This window comes from Bombina bombina, chromosome 1 (assembly GCF_027579735.1).
Source record: "Bombina bombina isolate aBomBom1 chromosome 1, aBomBom1.pri, whole genome shotgun sequence".
In the NCBI taxonomy this organism is placed as follows: domain Eukaryota; kingdom Metazoa; phylum Chordata; class Amphibia; order Anura; family Bombinatoridae; genus Bombina; species Bombina bombina.
In genome coordinates, this window is record NC_069499.1 from 1,388,654,679 (window position 1) to 1,388,675,265 (window position 20,587).

Here is a 20,587-nt window from a genome sequence, read left to right on the forward strand (position 1 = left end):
TTTTAGCTATAATTTTCCTTTAAACCCCATATATTCCATTAGGAGTAGTGATTTACTTAAAGGGACACTATACCCAAAATTTTTCTTTTGTGATTCAGATTGAGCATGAAATTTTAAGCAACTTTCTAATTTACTCCTATTAACAAATTTTCTTCATTCTCTTGGCATCTTTATTTGAAATGCAAGAATGTAAGTTTAGATGCCGGCCCATTTTTGGTGAACAACCTGGGTTGTCCTTGCTGATTGGTGGATAAATTCATCCACCAATAAAAAAGTGCTGTCCAGAGTACTGAAACCAAAAAAAAGCTTAGATGCCTTCTTTTTCAAATAATGATAGCAAGAGAACGAAGAAAATTTGATAATAGGAGTAAATTAGAAAGTTGCTTAAAATTGCATGCTCTTTCTGAATTACAAAAGAAAAAATTTGGGTACAGTGTCCCTTTAACTTTTTCTTCTGAAACGATGCCCCGCCTGCTTCTTCCTGGTTTACTTACCCAGCAATGACGAAACCGGCTCTGTCCAATCACAGTGTTGCCTCAGGCAATGATTCCCCCGGGAGTGAAACAGTGATTGGAGGATGCCAGAATTGTCATTGCTGACGTATGAAGAGGCTTGCGACAGGCTGGTGAAGCACCGGAGCAGTATATTTTAAGAAAACGGGTGAAATGTCAATTTTCATGAATGAAAGTGCCCCTGTTTTTAATAGTTTTTTTTTTTTTTTTAAACCGGGCACTTTCACATGAAAATTGACCTTCACTTAAAATTTTTACCTCTGTGATTACATCGTATGTAAGCCTTTAAATAATGCAAACTTATCTCAGTGCTATTTACAGACTTGCATTTTAGCCAATTAGTGCTTACTCATTAATAACTCTAGAGGAGTGTGCACAATGCTATCTATATGGCATACATGAAATAGCATTGTCTAGCTGTGAAAAGTTATAAAAATGCACTGGGATAAGAGGCGGCCTTTAGAAGCTTAGAAACAGGTTTAAAGGTTATATATTTATATATATTAGTATAACAATGTTGGTTATGCAAAACTGGGGAATGGGTAATAAAGGGATTATCTATATTTTTAAACAACAAAAATTCTTGTGTTGAATTTCCCTTAAGTGATTAACGTTTTTGTATATATTATACTGGACATTCTGTTGAACTACTGGGCACCTAGCAATCCTAATAGTACATTGTTTTTAGCAAATATAACAATTCAGAACAATAAGAAATTGCATGTTTATTCAAATTATTTTGCAATCAAAATTCTCCAGTAAACTGAGCAATTGATTGCTACCTGGTTTAAGACGCGTGCCTGGGAGAAAGGTTAATACATTGGATCTCTTCTTTTCTAACCCTGCAGCAGCTTTTACCTAATTTAGACATTGTGGGCTTGTAAAAATCAGCATGAGTGACACACTGAAAACTACAAATCCCAGAATGCAGCTGGAAAAAAACTACACCCTGCTGAAAGCCAGGCCTCTGGCGAAGCACTGAAATAGCTTAGTAATGTATTGGTCGTTGTAACTAAGCAATAGCAGAAGTTAAACTACAATTTCCAGGAGCACTTGCGAGATTGTCATGCGCAGGACTATAACGGTCACCACGAGGCTACCAACGGATCCTGTAGTATCAAGCTATCTTGTTAAGGCAAGGCCTTTTGGTCCCGCCCTCAGGCTTCACTATTGGCTGATGCAGACATTTGGTGTTTCTTATTGGTGTGATTACGGTGTGCTGAAGGTTAGGTTGATCTGAAGGAGGTGGTCCGGTTCTTTCTTTCTCCAGAAGCTTCTCCCCGTTGCCGGCTTCCTTATCTCCTTTCAGTCCCCAAGATGATGGGCCGCCCGGTACTCGTGCTCAGTGAGTATCCGCTGAACGCGTCTAGCTGTCATGTGGGATAGAGCGTTACTTGATGTGGGACTTAGCGGTTATAGGGACTAAATGCTAATCCGCTCTGTCATGCAGGGTGGGCACAGGGACTGGTGACAGGATGGGGGGGTGTTATACTTTAGTATTAATTATAAACAATGTTGAGAAATCCATCGGTTTGCCCATTCCGATGCTGAGAACTCTTGTGAAATATGGAGAATACATCTCAAAGATTTTAGTAACCATGAAGCTATTGTAACGTTTATACAGTTTGTAACTTGTTTACCCTTATTTCGGCATTTGCAATATCTGATTTTGCTGGTGGTATCCCCACCTATACTGAAAGTCTCTATATTTACGTACAGGCTATTGACAGCAATGTAAAAACAGCCAGTATTAGAAATTACACCCACAGTGGGGTGTAGAAGAAATAACTAATACAAATATAATTTTCCATTGTTTGCTAAGTATTGAGCTTTGGTTTACAGACAAAACTAAGGTATTGTGTGTGTACACAAAGTGATAACATAATTAGATTTTATTTTACCTGCAAGCGCAACCCATTGTAATAGGCTGTGGTTTCAAAGCACAAAACTAGTCATTTCTTATACACATATAAACCTGAAAATGCAATTTCTCATACATTTTATATTCTGCAGCTGGTATAACAAGTAATTAGAAATACATTAAGGGAAAAACAATTTATAGTGTACAGGCCCTTTATAATAACTTCTGTCTAAGTGTATGAATGCATGTGTAATATGCATAGTGAGATAGATATATATATATATATATATATATATATATATATATATATATATACACACACGTGTGTGTGTTTTAAAGTATGGGTTAAAACTGCTGCAGTGAAAAGCAGTGTATGTATGTATATATGTGTGTGTGTATATGTGTATGTGTGTGTGTATGTATATATATATATATATATATATATATATATATATATATATATATATATATATATATATATATATATATATATATATATATATATATATATTTTCTTTCTTCTTCCTGTAATATCTTAAGGGCTGGAGAATGTATGTGTATATATATATATATATATATATATATATATATATATATATATATATATATATATATATATATATATATATATATATATATATTCTTCTTGTATGATGAACAAACTTTGTGTTTGGTCAGATTATGAGTGGAGAGCTATTTAGAAGTAAAGTTTTTGTGCATATCGGTTTGGGTTTGTATTGAAAGTAAAAAGTTATCGCTCGTGGAACAAGCTGAAGATAGAAGTCAATGGAGAAAATAAACTCCCAACACCCCACTTTCGTGCTAACCCTACATAAAAATATGAATATTTCACATTCCAGTGTTCTTCACATAGCAGGATATGTCCCATTTATTCATAAATACATATTTTTACCTGTATCTGATGGTATTTTGGATATATATATATATATATATATATATATATATATATATATATCATTATATATATCATATTCCCTATGTGCAAAACATTGGAATGTGAAATATTTATAGCAAATACAGTGTGTGTGTATATATAATCTCTTTAGAAATGTATATGTATGCCCTTTGCTTGAGATCTCATATCTTTGAGCCTTTAAAAAAAAAAAACACTTATGAGTGTAGTAGAAGTAATCGTTCTAGCGTCATCTCGGTTGCGCTCACGCCTTGGCATTTCCTTTCAACTTGTAATACAAGTGCAATTTTAACTTTATACCCAATATCGCTTATGCACAAACAATAGCTATCCACTTGTAATCTGGCCCTTAGCGTTTATATCACCTGCCTAATTTTACGGTCTACCCTTTAAGATAAAATTTGCTAATAACTTTTTCAATGTCTGTTGCACAAATTATCATTAAAGGGACATAAAATAAAAATTCTTTAATGATTCAGATAGAACATACAATTTTCAACAACTTTCCAACGTTCTTCTATTATCAAATTTTCTTTGTTTTCTTATCCTTTTTTTTTTTTTTTGAAAAGCAAAAAGGTAAGTTCAGGCGTGTGCTCGTGTTTGCAACATTATATGGCAGCAGCGGTTTTGTAAGAATGTTATACATTAGCAAGAGCACTAGATGGCAGCACTATTTCCTGTCCTGTAGTATCCAGATATGTGCACACCACCTATCTAGATGAAGCTAATTTGATAATAGAAGTAAATTGGAAAAATGGAGACTGTTGATCATAATGTATTTTTGTCATTTTGTCTGTTTACCACAATGACTGTTCGCTCCTAACTTTTCATGCAAATACATTTTTTATTTAACCCACAGATTGACTCAATGGCACCATACACGCAAGCAATCTACTTAGGAGAATAGAGCACAAAGGTGTTTTATTGTTTGCTAAACACAGTTTAAAAATGTCTGATTAGTTCTTCTGATCAGTATGAGTGGTGGTGGTACAGCTATGTGTATAGCTTCCTAGTTCTTCGTTACAAATCTCTTTTTTAATATTTTTATTTGTGCATTTCAGGTCAGAACGTAAAACGAGAGTCTGGAAGGAAGGTCCAGACGGGAAATATTAATGCTGCAAAGGTAGGTTCATTCTTTTATGCAGGTTGTCATAAGACAATCTAAATATTTGTGTTGGGTAAAATTTAGTTTTGCATACGTACAGAATTATTTTTATAGACCTCATATTCTCTACTTTTTCTTATTTGTGTTTTTTTTTGTTGCGTTTTTTTTTTTTTTTTTTTAATATAGACTATAGCAGACATCATTCGAACATGTTTGGGACCAAGGGCTATGATGAAGGTAAATATTTTTTATTGTTATACAATCTAGATCTTATATTTAAAAAAAAAAAAGTTGTTTTTTTTATTGTAATTGTAAGCTTATCTATGTTTGGTAAATTTTTAAATCCCCCCCCCCCCCCTTTTCTCTAGATGCTTCTAGATCCAATGGGTGGAATTGTGATGACCAATGATGGAAATGCAATTCTCAGAGAGGTGTGTAACCATTACAAACCATACATAGTACAACAGAGACTTATATTCCTTGTGTGGGAAGTGAATATCAACATTGTTTTTGTTTACTTTGTCGTGTAGGTTCACTTCCTTTGCACACTGATGTGTTTTGGCTTGCAGTTTAATCCATCCCTGCATACTTCCATTTGCCACTGTTTTGTGCATCTTGTGTAAAACAGCATTACACATTGTCATTAGTGTTGATGTTTGTTGACAGTAAACATTATTCCTGTCTCTCTGCAACTCCAGATTCAGGTGCAGCATCCAGCAGCTAAATCTATGATTGAAATCAGCCGTACTCAGGACGAGGAAGTGGGAGATGGGACCACATCTGTCATCATTCTTGGTGAGTAGGAGGCCGGGGCATACATAGTTGTAATATAGATGGTGCAGATCCCTTGATTTCTCGGTTATCACAGGACTTGATAAAATTACTTGATCTCATTCTGTCTCTTATAGCTGGTGAGATGTTGGCTGTAGCAGAGCAGTTTTTGGAGCAGCAGATACACCCAACTGTTATCATTAGCGCGTATCGCAAGGCCCTGGATGACATGGTTGCTTCTCTGAAAGAAATCAGGTAGAGTTTCTGCAGGTCCTACACATCATTTGGCCTTTGAATTCTCTTAGCTGAATGCATGTTACTATTTTGTAATTTTATAGCCAACCTATTATCTCTTTCAACTTAAAGGGGAGAGAGTGTATACAGTATATAATTTTTTTTTAAAATTAAGTAGTTATTAAATAATTAATTTCCTGGCGCTGGGGATTTTTTTTTTTCTCTGCAGCTCTCCTGTTGATGTTAATGATAAAGAACTGATGCTGAAGATTATTAACAGTGCTGTAAACACAAAGGCAATTAAAAGATGGGCAGATATGGCCTGCAACATTGCTCTCGATGCTGTGAAAACTGTCCATTTTGAAGAGAATGGCAGAAAGGAGATTGATATTAAGAAGTATGCTAAAGTAGAAAAGGTAAGTGCAGTTTTTTTTCTCTTTTCCATTGGATCTTTAGCCAAGAGCCATTAGCTTATAAGTATATTTTTAGTATGTTACCCTCCATGGTAGGAATCTGCAATTTTAGTTCTTACTGATTTTGCCATTTAAATGTCTGTGCATTAAATTTAAAGGGACAGTTAAGTAAAAAAAAAAAACTGTCATGTTTCAAATAGGGCATGTAATTGTAAACAACTTTCCAATTTACTTTTATCACCAATTTTGCTTTGTTCTCTTGGAATTCTTAGTTGAAAGCTAAACCTAGGAGCTTCATATGCTAATTTCTTAGACCTTGAAGGCCGCCTCTAATCTAAATGCATTTTGATAGTTTTTCACTACTAGAGGGCATTAGTTCATGTTTCATATAGATAACATTGAGCTCATGCACGTGAATTTACCATGGAGACAGCTCTAGTAAACCCCAATATTTTATTTTATGATTCAGAGCATGACATTTTAAGCAACTTTCTAATTTACTCCTATTATTTTTTTCCTTCATTTCCTTGATATCTTTTATTTGAAAAACAGGAATAAATGCTTCGGAGCTGGCCCATTTTAGGCAGAGAACCTGGGTTGTGCTTGCTGATTGGATGGCTAAATGTAGCCACAAATCAGCAAGCTCTATCCAGGGTACTGAACCAAAAACAGGCAGTCTCCAAAGCTTTCATTCCTGAACATGAAGAAAAATTGATAATAGGAGTAAATTAGAAAGTTGCTTAAAATTGCATTCTCTATCTAAATAATGAGAGAAAATATTTGGGTTTAATGATTGAAAGTCCCCTTTATTTGTTTCAACAAAATCCTAGTGTTTCACAAACCCTAGCATTTACTATCACTTTTAGTCCCCTCATCAACCTGGTGTCTACAGCTGAATAAAATCTAATCATGAAAACGTAGTGAATCACTCTATGGACAGAAAACTGATTGGAATATTTTAAACTCATTTATTGTAAACTGTTCTGCAATTTGTGTTTCTAACCATTTTGTCATTGTTTATCACTGATTATCATACTGTCCTTGTTGGTTAACAGATTCCTGGGGGAATAATTGAAGACTCCTGTGTCCTTCGCGGCGTTATGTTGAATAAAGACATTACTCACTCGAAGATGCGTAGGGTGATCAAGAACCCTCGTATCATTCTCTTAGACTGCTCTCTAGAGTATAAAAAAGGAGAAAGCCAGGTACAGTGTTTGGTTTTTGTTTGATATTCAAAATCGGTTGAAAGAGCATTGTGTTTTGGGAGTGTAAAAATTATGATTACTAAAATCCTAGTAAATTTTAATATTTGGCAGGATCCTTGCGCAATAACTGTCTAGAAGTATATTTCTAAGAGTAGTGTCTTTCTAAATCATTCCATACAGACAGAAATTGAAATCACACAGGAAGAGGATTTTGCCCGCATCCTTCAGATGGAAGAGGAGTACATCCAGCAGATCTGTGAGGATATTGTCAGACTTAAACCAGACGTTGTTATCACAGAGAAAGGAATCTCTGGTACATTTATTTATATTGTTTCTTTTCTTGGAATTTGTATTGGAATGTTTTGGAAGCTGTTACCATGTTATCTACTCATTGTGCACCTGCTTGTTTACTTAATATAATAGGTTGCATTCTTTTTCAGATTTGGCTCAGCATTACTTGGTTAAGGCTAATATTTCCGCCATTCGCAGGGTCCGTAAGACTGACAACAACAGGATTGCCAGGTAGAGTTCTGTGCACCTAGGTACATGTTGATTCCTCCAAAAGGATTTAATAACGGAAGGGTCAGATACTATAAAAACATAAAAAAACAGATGATGGTATGAGATGTTTCATAATATCTTGCCATATTTTTAATAGTTGGGCCTACATTTTCTAACCTGTTGGATTTTAGTTTTCTCCACCCTGGTAATGGTAGAACCTACTTGCGGTACCTATAACTGTTTGAGGATAAAGAAAAATTCCTTATTTTACATTTTATATCCTTTTTTTTTTTAAATAAAAAAAAAAAAAAAGAGCAACCTATTTTGTCCTCTGTTTAGTGAGGGAAGCTTTGACTATATTAATCATAAATGTCAAAAGAATTTCCATGTTAATGAGGGGAGATGATGTATATAAGGTTCTCAAATAGACTGACTAGACAGATATAGATATTATATATAGTTATAATCACTAGCTTACACTTATGATTGTCCTCTCATAGGGCCTGTGGAGCTCGTATTGCCAGCCGTACGGATGAGCTGCGGGATGAAGATGTGGGAACTGGAGCAGGGCTTTTTGAAATCAAGAAGATAGGCGATGAATATTTCACATATATCACAGAATGCAAGGATCCCAAAGCCTGTACTATTGTTCTCCGTGGGGCCAGCAAGGAGATACTGGCAGTGAGTGTTTCACTAGAAGAGGGGCATTTAAAAATGCAATAAACATTCAATTTATATTTAACCATATAATATTCCCTATAAACACATTATTTAATTTTCTGCACTGCCTTAAAATTGTAAAAATGTTTGTTTAAAGGGACAGTCTACACCAACATTTTTATTGTTTAAAAACAGATACTGCCTTTACTACCCATTCCCTAGCTTTGCACAACCAACATTGTTACGTTTAATATACTTTATAACCTTTAAGCCTGTAAATATCTGCCTGTTTCTAAGCCCCTGCAGGCCGCCTTTTGTATCGGGGCGTTTGTTACAGACTTTCACAGAAAGTCACTGCTAGTTCATGTGTGCCATATAGATAACATTGTGCTCACTCTGGGGAGTTATTCATGAGTCAGCACTAATTGGCTAACATACAAGTTTGTAAAAAGCACTGAGATAAGGGGCAGTCTGCAGAGGCTTAGATACAAGGTAATCACAGAGGTAAAAAGTATATTAATATAACATTGTTTGGTTATGCAAAACTGGGGAATGGGTAATAAAGGGATTAGCTATCTTTTTAAACAATACAAATTTTGGAGTAGACTGTCCCTTTAAAACTAAAAGGAGGTTTAGCTTGAGTGCTATGCAAGGTTCTGGATGTAAATGAGAGACAATGCAATATAATGCTTACAAAAAAAATAGAAAATAAGACTTTGCAGAATTTCTCTCCATGCTGTGTCATTTGCTATACTACCTAGTCCAATTGTGAACAATTCCATGACCTGAACATTTTTCACATTCCACAATATAATTCTCACTCAACAATGTTTCTTACTTTGAAAGGTAAATTCTTATTAAGTGATGGTCAAGTAATGAAACATTTGAGGGATCATTAATCCTTTATTTTTAATATACAAATAAATAAGTAGTTTTATGCTTCTGAGGAGTGACAATATCTGCCAACAGACTTGGTGAGCTGTCTCACAAAAGAATGGGTTATTTACAAGCTTGCAAAAGCTGCTCAGTTTAATATCTATGTAAGCAACTTTAACTTAATGTTTTCATGTAAAATATATTAACTTTTTTTTTTTAAATGTTGCTCTTTCATGTTGTTGATGGATTTTTAAGTTTTTGTTTCTCTTATTTCTGTATTTTTATTTATTTTAAATACCAACTATAGGAAGTAGAGCGCAATCTCCAAGATGCTATGCAGGTGTGCCGAAATGTGATGATTGACCCTTACCTTGTGCCAGGAGGTGGTGCATCTGAGATGTGTGTGGCTCATGCCCTTACAGAAAAGTCAAAAGCCATGACTGGTGTAGAGCAGTGGCCGTATCGTGCTGTGGCGCAGGCTCTCGAGGTCATTCCCAGGACTCTCATTCAGAATTGTGGAGCCAGCACCATCCGTGTGCTGACTTCTTTGAGGGTAAGAGAACCTGTTTGTTTTACATTAAATGTTTTTTTGCAAATGTATTTAGTTACTGGTTTTCTGTGTTTGGGGGCTTGTTTCTGGAGCTCTGTAAACACTGATGCCAACCACCTTAGTTTCAGCAGTTTGTCATCATAACCACTAACTGAACCCTCAGCTTTTTGTTTTTAGTTTTAAAATGTAAAGATATCATAAATGAAGACACCATTCCTATGAGGAATTTGGGAAGCTTTGTTGATATATTTTTCTTGTTTATTTACTTTTGCTATGTCTATTCAGGCAAAACACACCCAAGAAGGCTGCCAGAGCTGGGGTGTTGATGGTGAGACCGGTGTATTAGTAGACATGAAGGAGCTGGGCATTTGTGAGCCACTGGCTGTGAAACTGCAGACTTACAAAACCGCAGTGGAGGTGAGAATTTTATTATACTTCTCTTATTATACAATGTCTGATCGAAAATTCCAAAGTTCCAAGAGATGCTTTGGTTTTAGAACTTGATAAAATAATAAGAAGCTTCTGGGAATGTAGGAATATATCAGGGCTTCAGTGACTTTCTTTATAGTTTATAATTGAGCTGAATATATATCTATCCAATTTTAATCCAAGGAAAGGGGAAAAAAAGAGTCACTCAAGTTCCAAATATAAAAATGTATACACACAAAGTGGCCATATTTTGTCCATGCTATCATTTACCTAAATGTAGTTGTTTGTGTTAGCATTTAATTCTTGTCACTGTAAAGTTGTCGTCATGCCTATGTTAAATAATTTCTAAAACCAAACCGTAAAGCCTTAAAAATTTTATATTTGGTTTGAGATCAAATCTATAAATTTTGTCTTGAAAGAAATGAATTCCATCTATTGCCCGTGAAAGCAACTTAAGTCAGTTAGTTATTCTATACATTGAAAAAGGACATTGTATTGTAAACATTTAAAGCTCTAATTCATAAGAACATGTCATTTTTGTTTCATTTATCAAAGCTTATTATATGCTTAATCACTGCAATGCGGTTAAACACATAGGTAAAGTCCAACTTTAAGTTAGCAAGCATTGTAGCTCTCAAGCAGGAAATAGTCTGTAATTGGTGCCTAGGCGTAACTGCTGCTTTTCATTGGCTCACCAGCTTTTCCTGTTTATGAGCTGCAGGACTTAACCTATAAATAATACCAAAATGACATGCTATAACTATTTTGAGCATATAATTTTTGCATAAGCATCTCCTTTGTAAATGTAAGAAGTAGTCATATACATTGTGTATTTTAGTAGATTTGCCTGCATAAAGTCCATCTTTCTCTCATACTAATACATAACTTTGTATGTTGTGTTTTTCTTGCAGACTGCAATTTTATTGCTCCGTATAGATGATATTGTATCTGGCCACAAGAAAAAGGGTGACGACCAGGGCAGGCCTACTCCGGGAGAACCCCAAGAATGAGTTGTACCAGCCTAAGCATGTTGTATAGAACCAAGCGGGAAACAGACTTCAGCACTTGATCAGCCGTTACAAAAGCCATTGGAGATTCCATTCGTCCCTCTTCCATTATATTAGGATCTTACAGATGGAAACTCTTTGTATTTATTATCGTCTGAGGATAGGGGAGAATGAATGTAAAGGCAGGAGAAGTGATGTTATGCTCTTGACTGAGCCTCGGTTATATGTTCTGCTTTCTTTCTGACAATAAAAACATTGTTTGGAATCTGTGGTATTTGTGTGCAATGGCTTGAGTCAATTATTTCTATAAAATTATTATTTATTATATGCATAGCCTATATCCGCAAATAAGCACTGTATTATAAAATGTCTGTGCACACAGGAAATGTTTTTTAAAAATGTCATTTTTGCTGACAAAGTGGGCAAGGTTTGTGGTTCAACAGCCCTTGAAAGATGGTGGAATCCTTGATCCAGATCTCCTTTCCTATGTTCAATTAGGGACAGATGTAGCTTGTATTCTGATCTAAACAATCAATGTGTAGAATGTTGCAAGGTCAGTAATGTCACCATAATGAACTATGGAGGCACTGCAGTCTCTAGTAAATGTTTTCATGAAACCATTACATAAAAGCTGTTTACACTGAAAAGTAAATAAAGTGCTGCTTATACATCAATTTCTACATCTCCCACAAGTTTTTTTGTTTCATCTAAAAGACAGTAAAGTAAATACAACAGTATCCTAAAATAATAAAACGTGTTATAAGGGATAACTAAGGAACATTGTAATTTTATATAACTTGTAAGGACTTTATTTTGTGGGTGGTTACCTATTTATACTGGACAATGATTTCGACAACAATCCATTTTAAATGTAATTTACAGAAAATCAAATCAGCTGCGTAGTTTGGCTGTTAGTGAAGGTAAATAACTTTTCAAGATGCTGCGCCTGTATTTTGCTGCTCTAGGTGGCGCTAGCGCTCTCCGGCACACAAAGCGTTAAAGTCTGTGTCAGCATTCCTTTAAAGGAGTCAGCTGACTGGTCACATGAGTCCTTAATTTCCTTTCCTCCTCGGAAAGTAACAGCCATGTGTACCGGGGTCTGGCTGACTGTGATCTTCGCTCTGTGTGCGGGGGTGCTGGCCGAGGAGGACCGGAGAACGGTGAGCATGTGGTCAGGGGGAGCACTAGCTGTAAGAATCTGAAGTTCTGGCTTGTGGGGATCTTTTTAACCGCAGTGGTGGTGGTTGGAGATCGTGCACTACTGAAAAGCACCGGTGTATGTGGGATGGCTTAGAACCGGTTTGTTATGTAAATGGATGGACGGTTGGGCATACACTTCCGCTCTGTTGTTTAGTTTAGTGGGGGCGTATATTGATTTACATTTGTATAAAAATAGGACGCTGTGCTTTTTAATTAGATGTATCCACAGTTATGTTTTTATTGTAGAAATACTACTGTGACGTCTTAGAGATTGATATCTCTAGTGTATCTCGTTTAATGTTTATCAAATGCCTATTTGTCACACTTGTGACACGATTTTTGTGCACAAAGAAAATACTCTATATTGTTAGGTCAATTTATTATTCATTGTTGCTTGTGACTGTGTTTAACACTTGCACAGGGATTAAACACATAGTTAAAATCAGTATCCAGAGAGGCAATGCACTGCAATACTGGGAGCTAGCTGAACACACCTGGTGAAACAGTGATGAAACAAATCGTGTAGCCACCAATCCACAGCTAACGCCCAGTAATGCATTTCTGCTCCTGGGGCTTCCTTGGTATGCTTTTCAACAAAGGATGCCAAGATAACAAAGTAACAGATGGAAATTGAAAAGTCTTTTAAAATTGCATGCTTTTATCTGAATCCTGAATGGTGTTTTTTTTTTTTTTTTTTTCTAGTTTTGTTTACTTTTACGTCTCTTTTTTATTTATTTTTTTAAATTTACCCTTTGGTTGTAATAGCCACATATATTTTTAAGGAATTATGAAAATGTATAAGTGGGTTAGAAACTGTTATCAGGTGTCCTGGGTGAAGAAGACCTTGTAGTTGCTTACTTTCCCATATGGCAAAACCAAAACTGTTAAAACAGCAGTTCCCAACCTTTTTTTCTCTCCTGTACCCCTTGATTAGGCTTTTCATTTGAGTACTTCCCCTCTTCATTACACCCACCCATCCCTCAAAAAAAGTTGTTTATTTTTAATTTAAACTATTTATTATCAGGGTATTGTCAGGTATAAATAAACTATCTATTATCCGGTATTAATAAACTTATCAGGGTAAACCCAGATAATAGTTTATTAATACCTGACAATACCCAGATAATAGTTGATTAACAAATGACAATACCCTGATAATAGTTAAAGGGACAGTCTAGTCCAAAACAAATTTTCATTATTCAGATAGGGCATATCATTTTAAACAATATTCCAATTTACTTCTAACACCAATTTTTGCTTTGTACTCTTGGTATTCTTAGTTGAAAGCTAAGTCTAGGAGGTTCATAGAGTAAAGATCATAAACACCCAGCCACTATGGACGTTTTTAGTTGGAAGTGAAGCAATCTGAATCAAGCGAGCACTAGCAGCAGTACTTTACTTACCGGCAGTGACTATAACGTATTTGGGGATGCAGACCCACCTCGCCTGTGCGAGTCGCAACCTTCACAGCTCTACCACACGTGCCCACGCAGCTATGCTGCTGCAGTGCAGCTTCTAACTGCGTACTCGCAGTCAAAATTTTGTGGGTGGAGCAGGAACCTAAGCTGTCTGTTGACACGGGGTGATCATTAATATGTGGACCGGAGTCATCCACACCCGGCCCACATATTTCAGATGCAGGGGCTCCCATCTGCCTATATGCCAGGCCAGGTCTTCACTTGTCACTTTCCGGCTGAGCACCCCCTCCTGCTACAGTTCCACAAAGGTTATTAGTTGATGACCCATTGAGAGTGCTGCCCCCGCATCTTCCACCATCACCAACAATATTTTCACGTACCCCCAACAGGTCTGCCGCATACCCCCAGGGGTACACGTTGGGAGCCGCTGTCGTATATCATATTGCACTACAATTATTCTCTATCAATCAGCATGTTCTTCAAGAAATTAAACTTAGAGGCAAATTCAGGGTATGTTTCAAAATATGTGTTAAAGATGAACCATGTAATTAATAATTGAAGAGCATATTGTCCATTTACCATCACAGAGAGATTGACACAGCTAGCATCTCGCCAGGTGGGATTTCATTCTAAACCAGGGGTCAACAAATCTGTTTAAAATTTCGGATCCAGTAAGAATAGTTGGTAGCCAGACTTTGATAATGGTACATAGATAAAAGGAGCATAATCAATAAAGCTAAGAGCCAGGGGTACATTTCTAGGAGCCAGTGGCTCCCTGGGTTTGTTGAGTTCTGTTCTAAAAATTGTTCACTTTTAGAGTATGGGGAGATTTTACATTTTAGGACAGTGATACAACCTAATGTTCAAGGGCTGTTGAGCGCCATCCCTGTATTTGTTTTTAGCCTCCTCTTCTCCAAATTGCGCCTGAATAGTAGATGGTTTTTATATTGCTTTCAAAATGATTGTCAAAGCTGAGAATGTGCAGCTCGGTGTTCTGTGACATTATATCTGATTCATTCTTATCTACTTTCCCTCATTTGCAAAACTCTGACTACACACAACTTATTTAAAGGGACAGTCGACTCAAATGTTTTTATTGTTTTAAAAGATAGATATTGTTTGCTAAGATTGCTTAGTTCATGTTGTATATTGGAGAATAGCTTTAGATTTAATTTCTAAAAATACATTACTTACCCTGATAATAATAATAAAAAAAGATTGTATAGCCCTGTTTAATAAATGCTGCCTTTCACCCAGTGGCATATTTAGGATTTGTGCTGCCCTAGGCACTCAAAATTCAGTTGTTCCCCCCCCCCCCCCCCCCCCAAGTAAATGTTCACCAATGTTTTCAAAACACTTGTGCGCACAGACACGTGCACAAAAGGTTATTCACATAAACACGTTCACGCATGCTCACACACGCATATACACATGAAGGGAGGGGATTATGCTCTGCTTCAGTATGCCACAGTACATGTTGGCATTCACTGTTCCCTCAATGAACTGTAGCTCCCTAGTGCCGGCAGCACTCATGCAGGCCCAGACCATGACACTCCCACCACCATGCTTGACTGTAGGCAAAACAAACTTGTCTTTGTACTCCTCACCTGGTTGCCGCCATACACGCTTGACACCATCTGAACCAAATAAGTTTATCTTGGTCTCATCGGACCACAGGATATGGTTCTAGTAATCCATGTCCTTAGTCTGCTTGTCTTCAGCAAACTGTTTGCGGGCTTTCTTGTGCATCATCTTTAGAAGAGGCTTTCTTCTGGGACGACAGCAATGCAGACCAGTTTGATGCAGTGTGCAGCGTATGGTCTGAGCACTAACAGGCTGACCCCCCCTTCAACCTCTGCAACAATGCTGGCAGCACTCGTTTGTCTATTTCCCAAAGACAACCTCTGGATATGACGCTGAGCACATACACTCAACTTTGGTTGACCATGGCGAGGCCTGTTCTGAGTAGAACCTGTCCTGTGAAACCGCTGTATGGTCTTGCCCACCGTGCTGCAGTTTCAGGGTCTTGGCAATCTTCTTATAGCCTAGGCCATCTTTATGTAGAGTTAAGAAGAAAAGTAACTAGCGCCCAGGACTGATATCTGCTCACTATAAAGAAGACCCCCTAATAGGTCTAAAAACGGAACAATGAAACGGGATATATAGGAGCGCCAATGGCTTAGATATACCACAGGAAATAGAAATAGTCTCCAATAGTTTCTATTAAAATTGGAATGTTCAAATGTCAAACAAATATTTATTATATTAAAACAATATAATTCTGATCTCCAGAATTCATAAAAATACATAAAATACAATACAGCCAATGATAAAAAATACAACAGATAACAAATTGAATCTAATCCAGTTGTTTAAACTGGATGACCAATATCTAATGGTCCAGTTTTCCGTGAGTAAGTCCTCTTAAAGACCCTCTAGTAGGTACATAGATGTGTGTGAAAAAACAAATCTGTATTTGATTTAATTATCAAATAAGTGTACAAATAAACCTGGTGTCCAATAAATGATATAATAATAACTCAAATATTCTTATCAGAGTGATAAGATCACTAATATGGTGATACGAGACCCACTATATAGGTCAACTTTACATACAGGTAGTGCAACATTTAAATCGTATAATAAACGCCGTGAAAAATCAAAAATAAGATACAATGTGTTGGGTTCCTTAAGCTATCAAATAAACCATATTATGGATTACAGAATATAACACACAATAAATAATAAAATACAAATATGAAGTAATCAAGTGGGTGTGGTCATAAAAGTCAAAAAATAGAATAGAAAAATGCAAAAAATATAAAATAAACAAAATTAAACGTGGGATCCTACTAGTGGGATTCTAAACTAAGCTGGTACCAGCTATTACCTCAATTAGCCTGATTGAATCTGGATGATGGACTCAGTGGTCCGATAATGCGTCTAACTTTAATATCTTAAAAACAATAAACCAATAAACAAATAACACAAGCTATATAATTAATATGAACGACATAAAAAACAGAGAGTTTGTGTATAGTTTGGCCAAAACTAATCCACAACTCCTAAAGGTGTGTTTCCACAACTTTAAATAATAATATTGACAATAATAGTGTCCTTAAAAAGTCAATTGGTAAAAGTGAATCCTTAAAAGTCTGGTGAAGGAAATCCTCAATGTGTAGTGGAGTCCAAAGTCCTACTCCTATGTTAAGACAAAATACCTGAAAAAAATGTCTGAAAAAAATGAATTGAATGAAATGAAATGAAAATAATGAATGAAATGAATTTTTTTTTCAGGTATTTTGTCTTAACATAGGAGTAGGACTTTGGACTCCACTACACATTGAGGATTTCCTTCACCAGACTTTTAAGGATTCACTTTTACCAATTGACTTTTTAAGGACACTATTATTGTCAATATTATTATTTAAAGTTATTATTATATCATTTATTGGACACCAGGTTTATTTGTACACTTATTTGATAATTAAAAATACAGATTTGTGGGGGCGGGTCTGAACACCGACCAAGATGGCTGCTTTTCACTGAGGCTGAATTCTGGAGCTGCGGGAACCGTTGCCTAACGCTTCACAAGTATCTGATTCAAGCTCTAAACTACAAGAGTATTATAGTTTAATATACAGAGAACGGACATATATGTTCTTTAACTTTGAATTCCAGCCAGGCAGACCGGAATAAGTGAGGTGCGCAGCGGAGGCCTAGCAATAGACCTGACTCCTCATTTACCCTTCCTGAATCCTGATATGTCAGGAATAACAGCCGTGTGAGCTGTCTTACTTTCTAAATACAGTGTGAATTCCCAGAACACAGTAATAACTTTGGACACTCGTCTATTTGCTAGACATAAGCTGCAACTTCTTATGGTCGCACTACAGGACACTGCTAATATGGAGGCGGTTGATAGATGGGAAATTTCCATAACACGGGCGCTTGCCGAGCACCTTGAAGAGTTGGAACATGACATGTCCTTACTTTTATTGCGCCACAAGACCACAGCCAAACTACCTCTGCTGGATTGCAACACAGCTATAGCCCCTGAGCTAGAGAAAGAGAAATATGGCGATTCACATTCCAACCCGAAAGGAAATGGTAAGGGGAAACCTGAACTCCCGACAGAAGATACCGCATCTACCGCCTCTACCGTGAGCCAAACAAACAGCTTGCCTGAACAGACGTGTTGGGCAGTCGGAGGAAGTGCAGAGGGCTCTCAGGACAATCGGACTGCACCAGCTTTTACACGCGAGCTCCGTGAAGCTAAGGGGCCCCTACAGATCTATTTTGTTAAAGGCAGCCTACCTTCCCTGCAGGGTCTTCAAGATGATAACAGTGCTCTGAGAGTTGGCCCGGGGGAGCAGGTCGTTGAGGTTTTTTGTCTATCACACCCTACTGCAGTGAAGCCTGCTGAATACACCGAGTGGAGGGAAGTCGGGCTACTGTGGTTTTTTCGGCTCGCGGAGCCTCTCCTGAATCACAGATATGATCCCCCCAAGCTCTCAGCTTCCCTTAAGAGCACTAGTGGAGCCGTGGATGGCAGGTTGCGATTATATGGCGTTTACATGGGACTTCAACTATGGAGAATTGGTGTGGGGTAAGACATTCCTCTTTCAATCGCCACTACAGCCTGTCATACCCTATTCCCTCACTAAGACTCATTATGAAGCTGTCTTGCTAACGGACGATTCCTCAAGAGACTTGACAGTTTGCATATTAAGTTTAAGACTGTTTTTGAGTCCAATGCCTAAACTGAGTGGTACTGATTTGATATAAGGGGAATGATTTGCTGTGCATCTTGAAGTGTATACTATACCTACACCCTTCTTAATTCACTAATTCTGTTATGTCTATGTAAGCACTGTTTGTTTCCCATAGATGCTCTGTATACTGTAATGTTTTAGATGGCTTAACATTCATGCCTGTGTTCCTACTGTATTAGAAGTGCGCACTAATATTCCAAGCTAATTTACCATTGGTTACCTTACATATTTGATTTCTGTATATATGTTATATTTGTAGTACATATATCATCTTATGCCTAGGTCTATAAAGGCCCAAAAGTGGCCTTATATCTTTTACCTTCTGTTACTTCCTTTTATAAATGATTAGAGGTCCAAGAGTGGCCCGACTAGTTTGAAACAGAAGGTGTGCTTATAAAAAGAAAATGAGGTTTCTGATATTAATGTATGTCATAGGTTTTGTCTGCAATTGATCTAGTCTTATTGGTACTAGACTATAACTATGGTACATGTATATAATTTCATTCCCTAGTCCTCACTGTACTAGACTATAACTATGGTACATGTATATAATTTCATTCCCTAGTCCTCACTGTACTAGACTATAACTATGGTACATGTATATAATTTCATTCCCTAGTCCTCACTGTACTAGACTATAACTATGGTACATGTATATAATTTCATTCCCTAGTCCTCACTGTACTAGACTATAACTATGGTACATGTATATAATTTCATTCCCTAGTCCTCACTGTACTAGACTATAACTATGGTACATGTATATAATTTCATTCCCTAGTCCTCACTGTACTAGACTATAACTATGGTACATGTATATAATTTCATTCCCTAGTCCTCACTGTACTAGACTATAACTATGGTACATGTATATAATTTCATTCCCTAGTCCTCACTGTACTAGACTATAACTATGGTACATGTATATAATTTCATTCCCTAGTCCTCACTGTACTAGACCATTAGTATGACAATTGTATTCAGTCTCATTATTTCCTGTATGGTCTTTTTTTCTGTTTGTTTTTACTTTGTACGTTTCTGAACCTCAATAAAAAAATTAAAATATAAAAAAAAAAAAAATACAGATTTGTTTTTTCACACACATCTATGTACCTACTAGAGGGTCTTTAAGAGGACTTACTCACGGAAAACTGGACCATTAGATATTGGTCATCCAGTTTAAACAACTGGATTAGATTCAATTTATCTGTTGTATTTTTTATCATTGGCTGTATTGTATTTTATGTATTTTTATATGTGTTTTTGTGTTTTTATGAATTCTGGAGATCAGAATTATATTGTTTTAATATAATAAATATGTTTGACATTTGAACATTCCAATTTTAATAGAAACTATTGGAGACTATTTCTATTTCCTGTGGTATATCTAAGCCATTGGCGCTCCTATATATCCCGTTTCATCATTCATCTTTATGTAGAGCAACAATTCTTTTTTTTCAGATCCTTAGAGAGTTCTTTGCGATGAGGTGCCATGTTGAACTTCCAGTGTGAGAGTGAAAACGCCAAATTTGACACACCTGCTTCCCATTCACATCTGAGACCTTGTAACACTGAGTCACATAACGGGAAAATGGCTAATTGGGCCCAATTTAAACATTTCCACTTAGGGGTCTACTCACTTTTGTTGCAGCAAATTTACACTGTTATACAGGTTGTGCACTCACTACTTTACATTGTAGCAAAGTGTCATTTCTTCAGTGTTGTCAAATGAAAAAATATAATAAAATATTTACAAAAATGTGAGGGGTGTACTCACTTTTGTGAGATACTGTATCTATTTTTTTTTTATGTGTGTGTTTTTTTTTTTTATGTAGTGTAGATCCCTGATTCCCCGCCCCCCCAAAAAAAACAGCCCTCTAACATTCCCCCCTCCCACTGCTCCCCTCTAAATTATTCTTATTTTTCTGTAGAGTAGGCTCCGCCACCAGCCGATATTGTTCCATAGTGTAGCATAGTTTTCTCTAGTTTAGGGAACCTTGCCCACCCGCCTCCCTCCTTCCGACTACTCCCCCTCAGCACCAACAGCGGATCATAAGAGGGTGACACAGACAGTTTTTCTCTGAAATGATCAGCAATCTGTTTTCATATTTCCCCCTGGCTGCAGCTCCCAGGGTC

At 36.6% G+C, this 20,587-nt stretch overlaps 2 protein-coding genes across 2 annotated transcripts in view; both read left to right on the forward strand.

Moving 5' to 3' along the window:
- Positions 1-1,707: 1,707 nt before the first annotated feature.
- CCT3 (chaperonin containing TCP1 subunit 3) lies at positions 1,708-11,323 on the forward strand. The gene is made up of 14 exons (XM_053704573.1): positions 1,708-1,857; positions 4,369-4,430; positions 4,599-4,649; positions 4,781-4,843; positions 5,111-5,207; positions 5,321-5,438; positions 5,647-5,833; positions 6,886-7,035; positions 7,216-7,348; positions 7,476-7,557; positions 8,037-8,217; positions 9,380-9,625; positions 9,908-10,039; positions 10,963-11,323. The coding sequence occupies exons 1-14, from the start codon at positions 1,830-1,832 to the stop codon at positions 11,059-11,061; spliced, it is 1,629 nt and encodes a 542-aa protein (XP_053560548.1). The 5' UTR covers positions 1,708-1,829; the 3' UTR covers positions 11,062-11,323.
- A 786-nt stretch (positions 11,324-12,109) lies between these two features.
- GLMP (glycosylated lysosomal membrane protein) overlaps positions 12,110-20,587 on the forward strand; it is a 45,267-nt gene continuing 36,789 nt past the window's right edge. The window contains exon 1 of the mRNA XM_053704583.1: positions 12,110-12,218. Within this exon, the coding sequence (XP_053560558.1) occupies positions 12,144-12,218 (75 nt within the window). The 5' untranslated portion in view covers positions 12,110-12,143. The remainder of the gene's footprint in view (positions 12,219-20,587) is intronic.

Coding starts and splice junctions, on each gene's coding strand:
- CCT3 (XM_053704573.1), top strand. CDS start 1,830: ATGATGGGCCGCCCGGTACTCGTGCTCA. Junction 4,431..4,598: donor GAAATATTAATGCTGCAAAG/GTAGGTTCATTC, acceptor TTTTTAATATAG/ACTATAGCAGACATCATTCG. Junction 5,439..5,646: donor GCTTCTCTGAAAGAAATCAG/GTAGAGTTTCTG, acceptor TTTTCTCTGCAG/CTCTCCTGTTGATGTTAATG.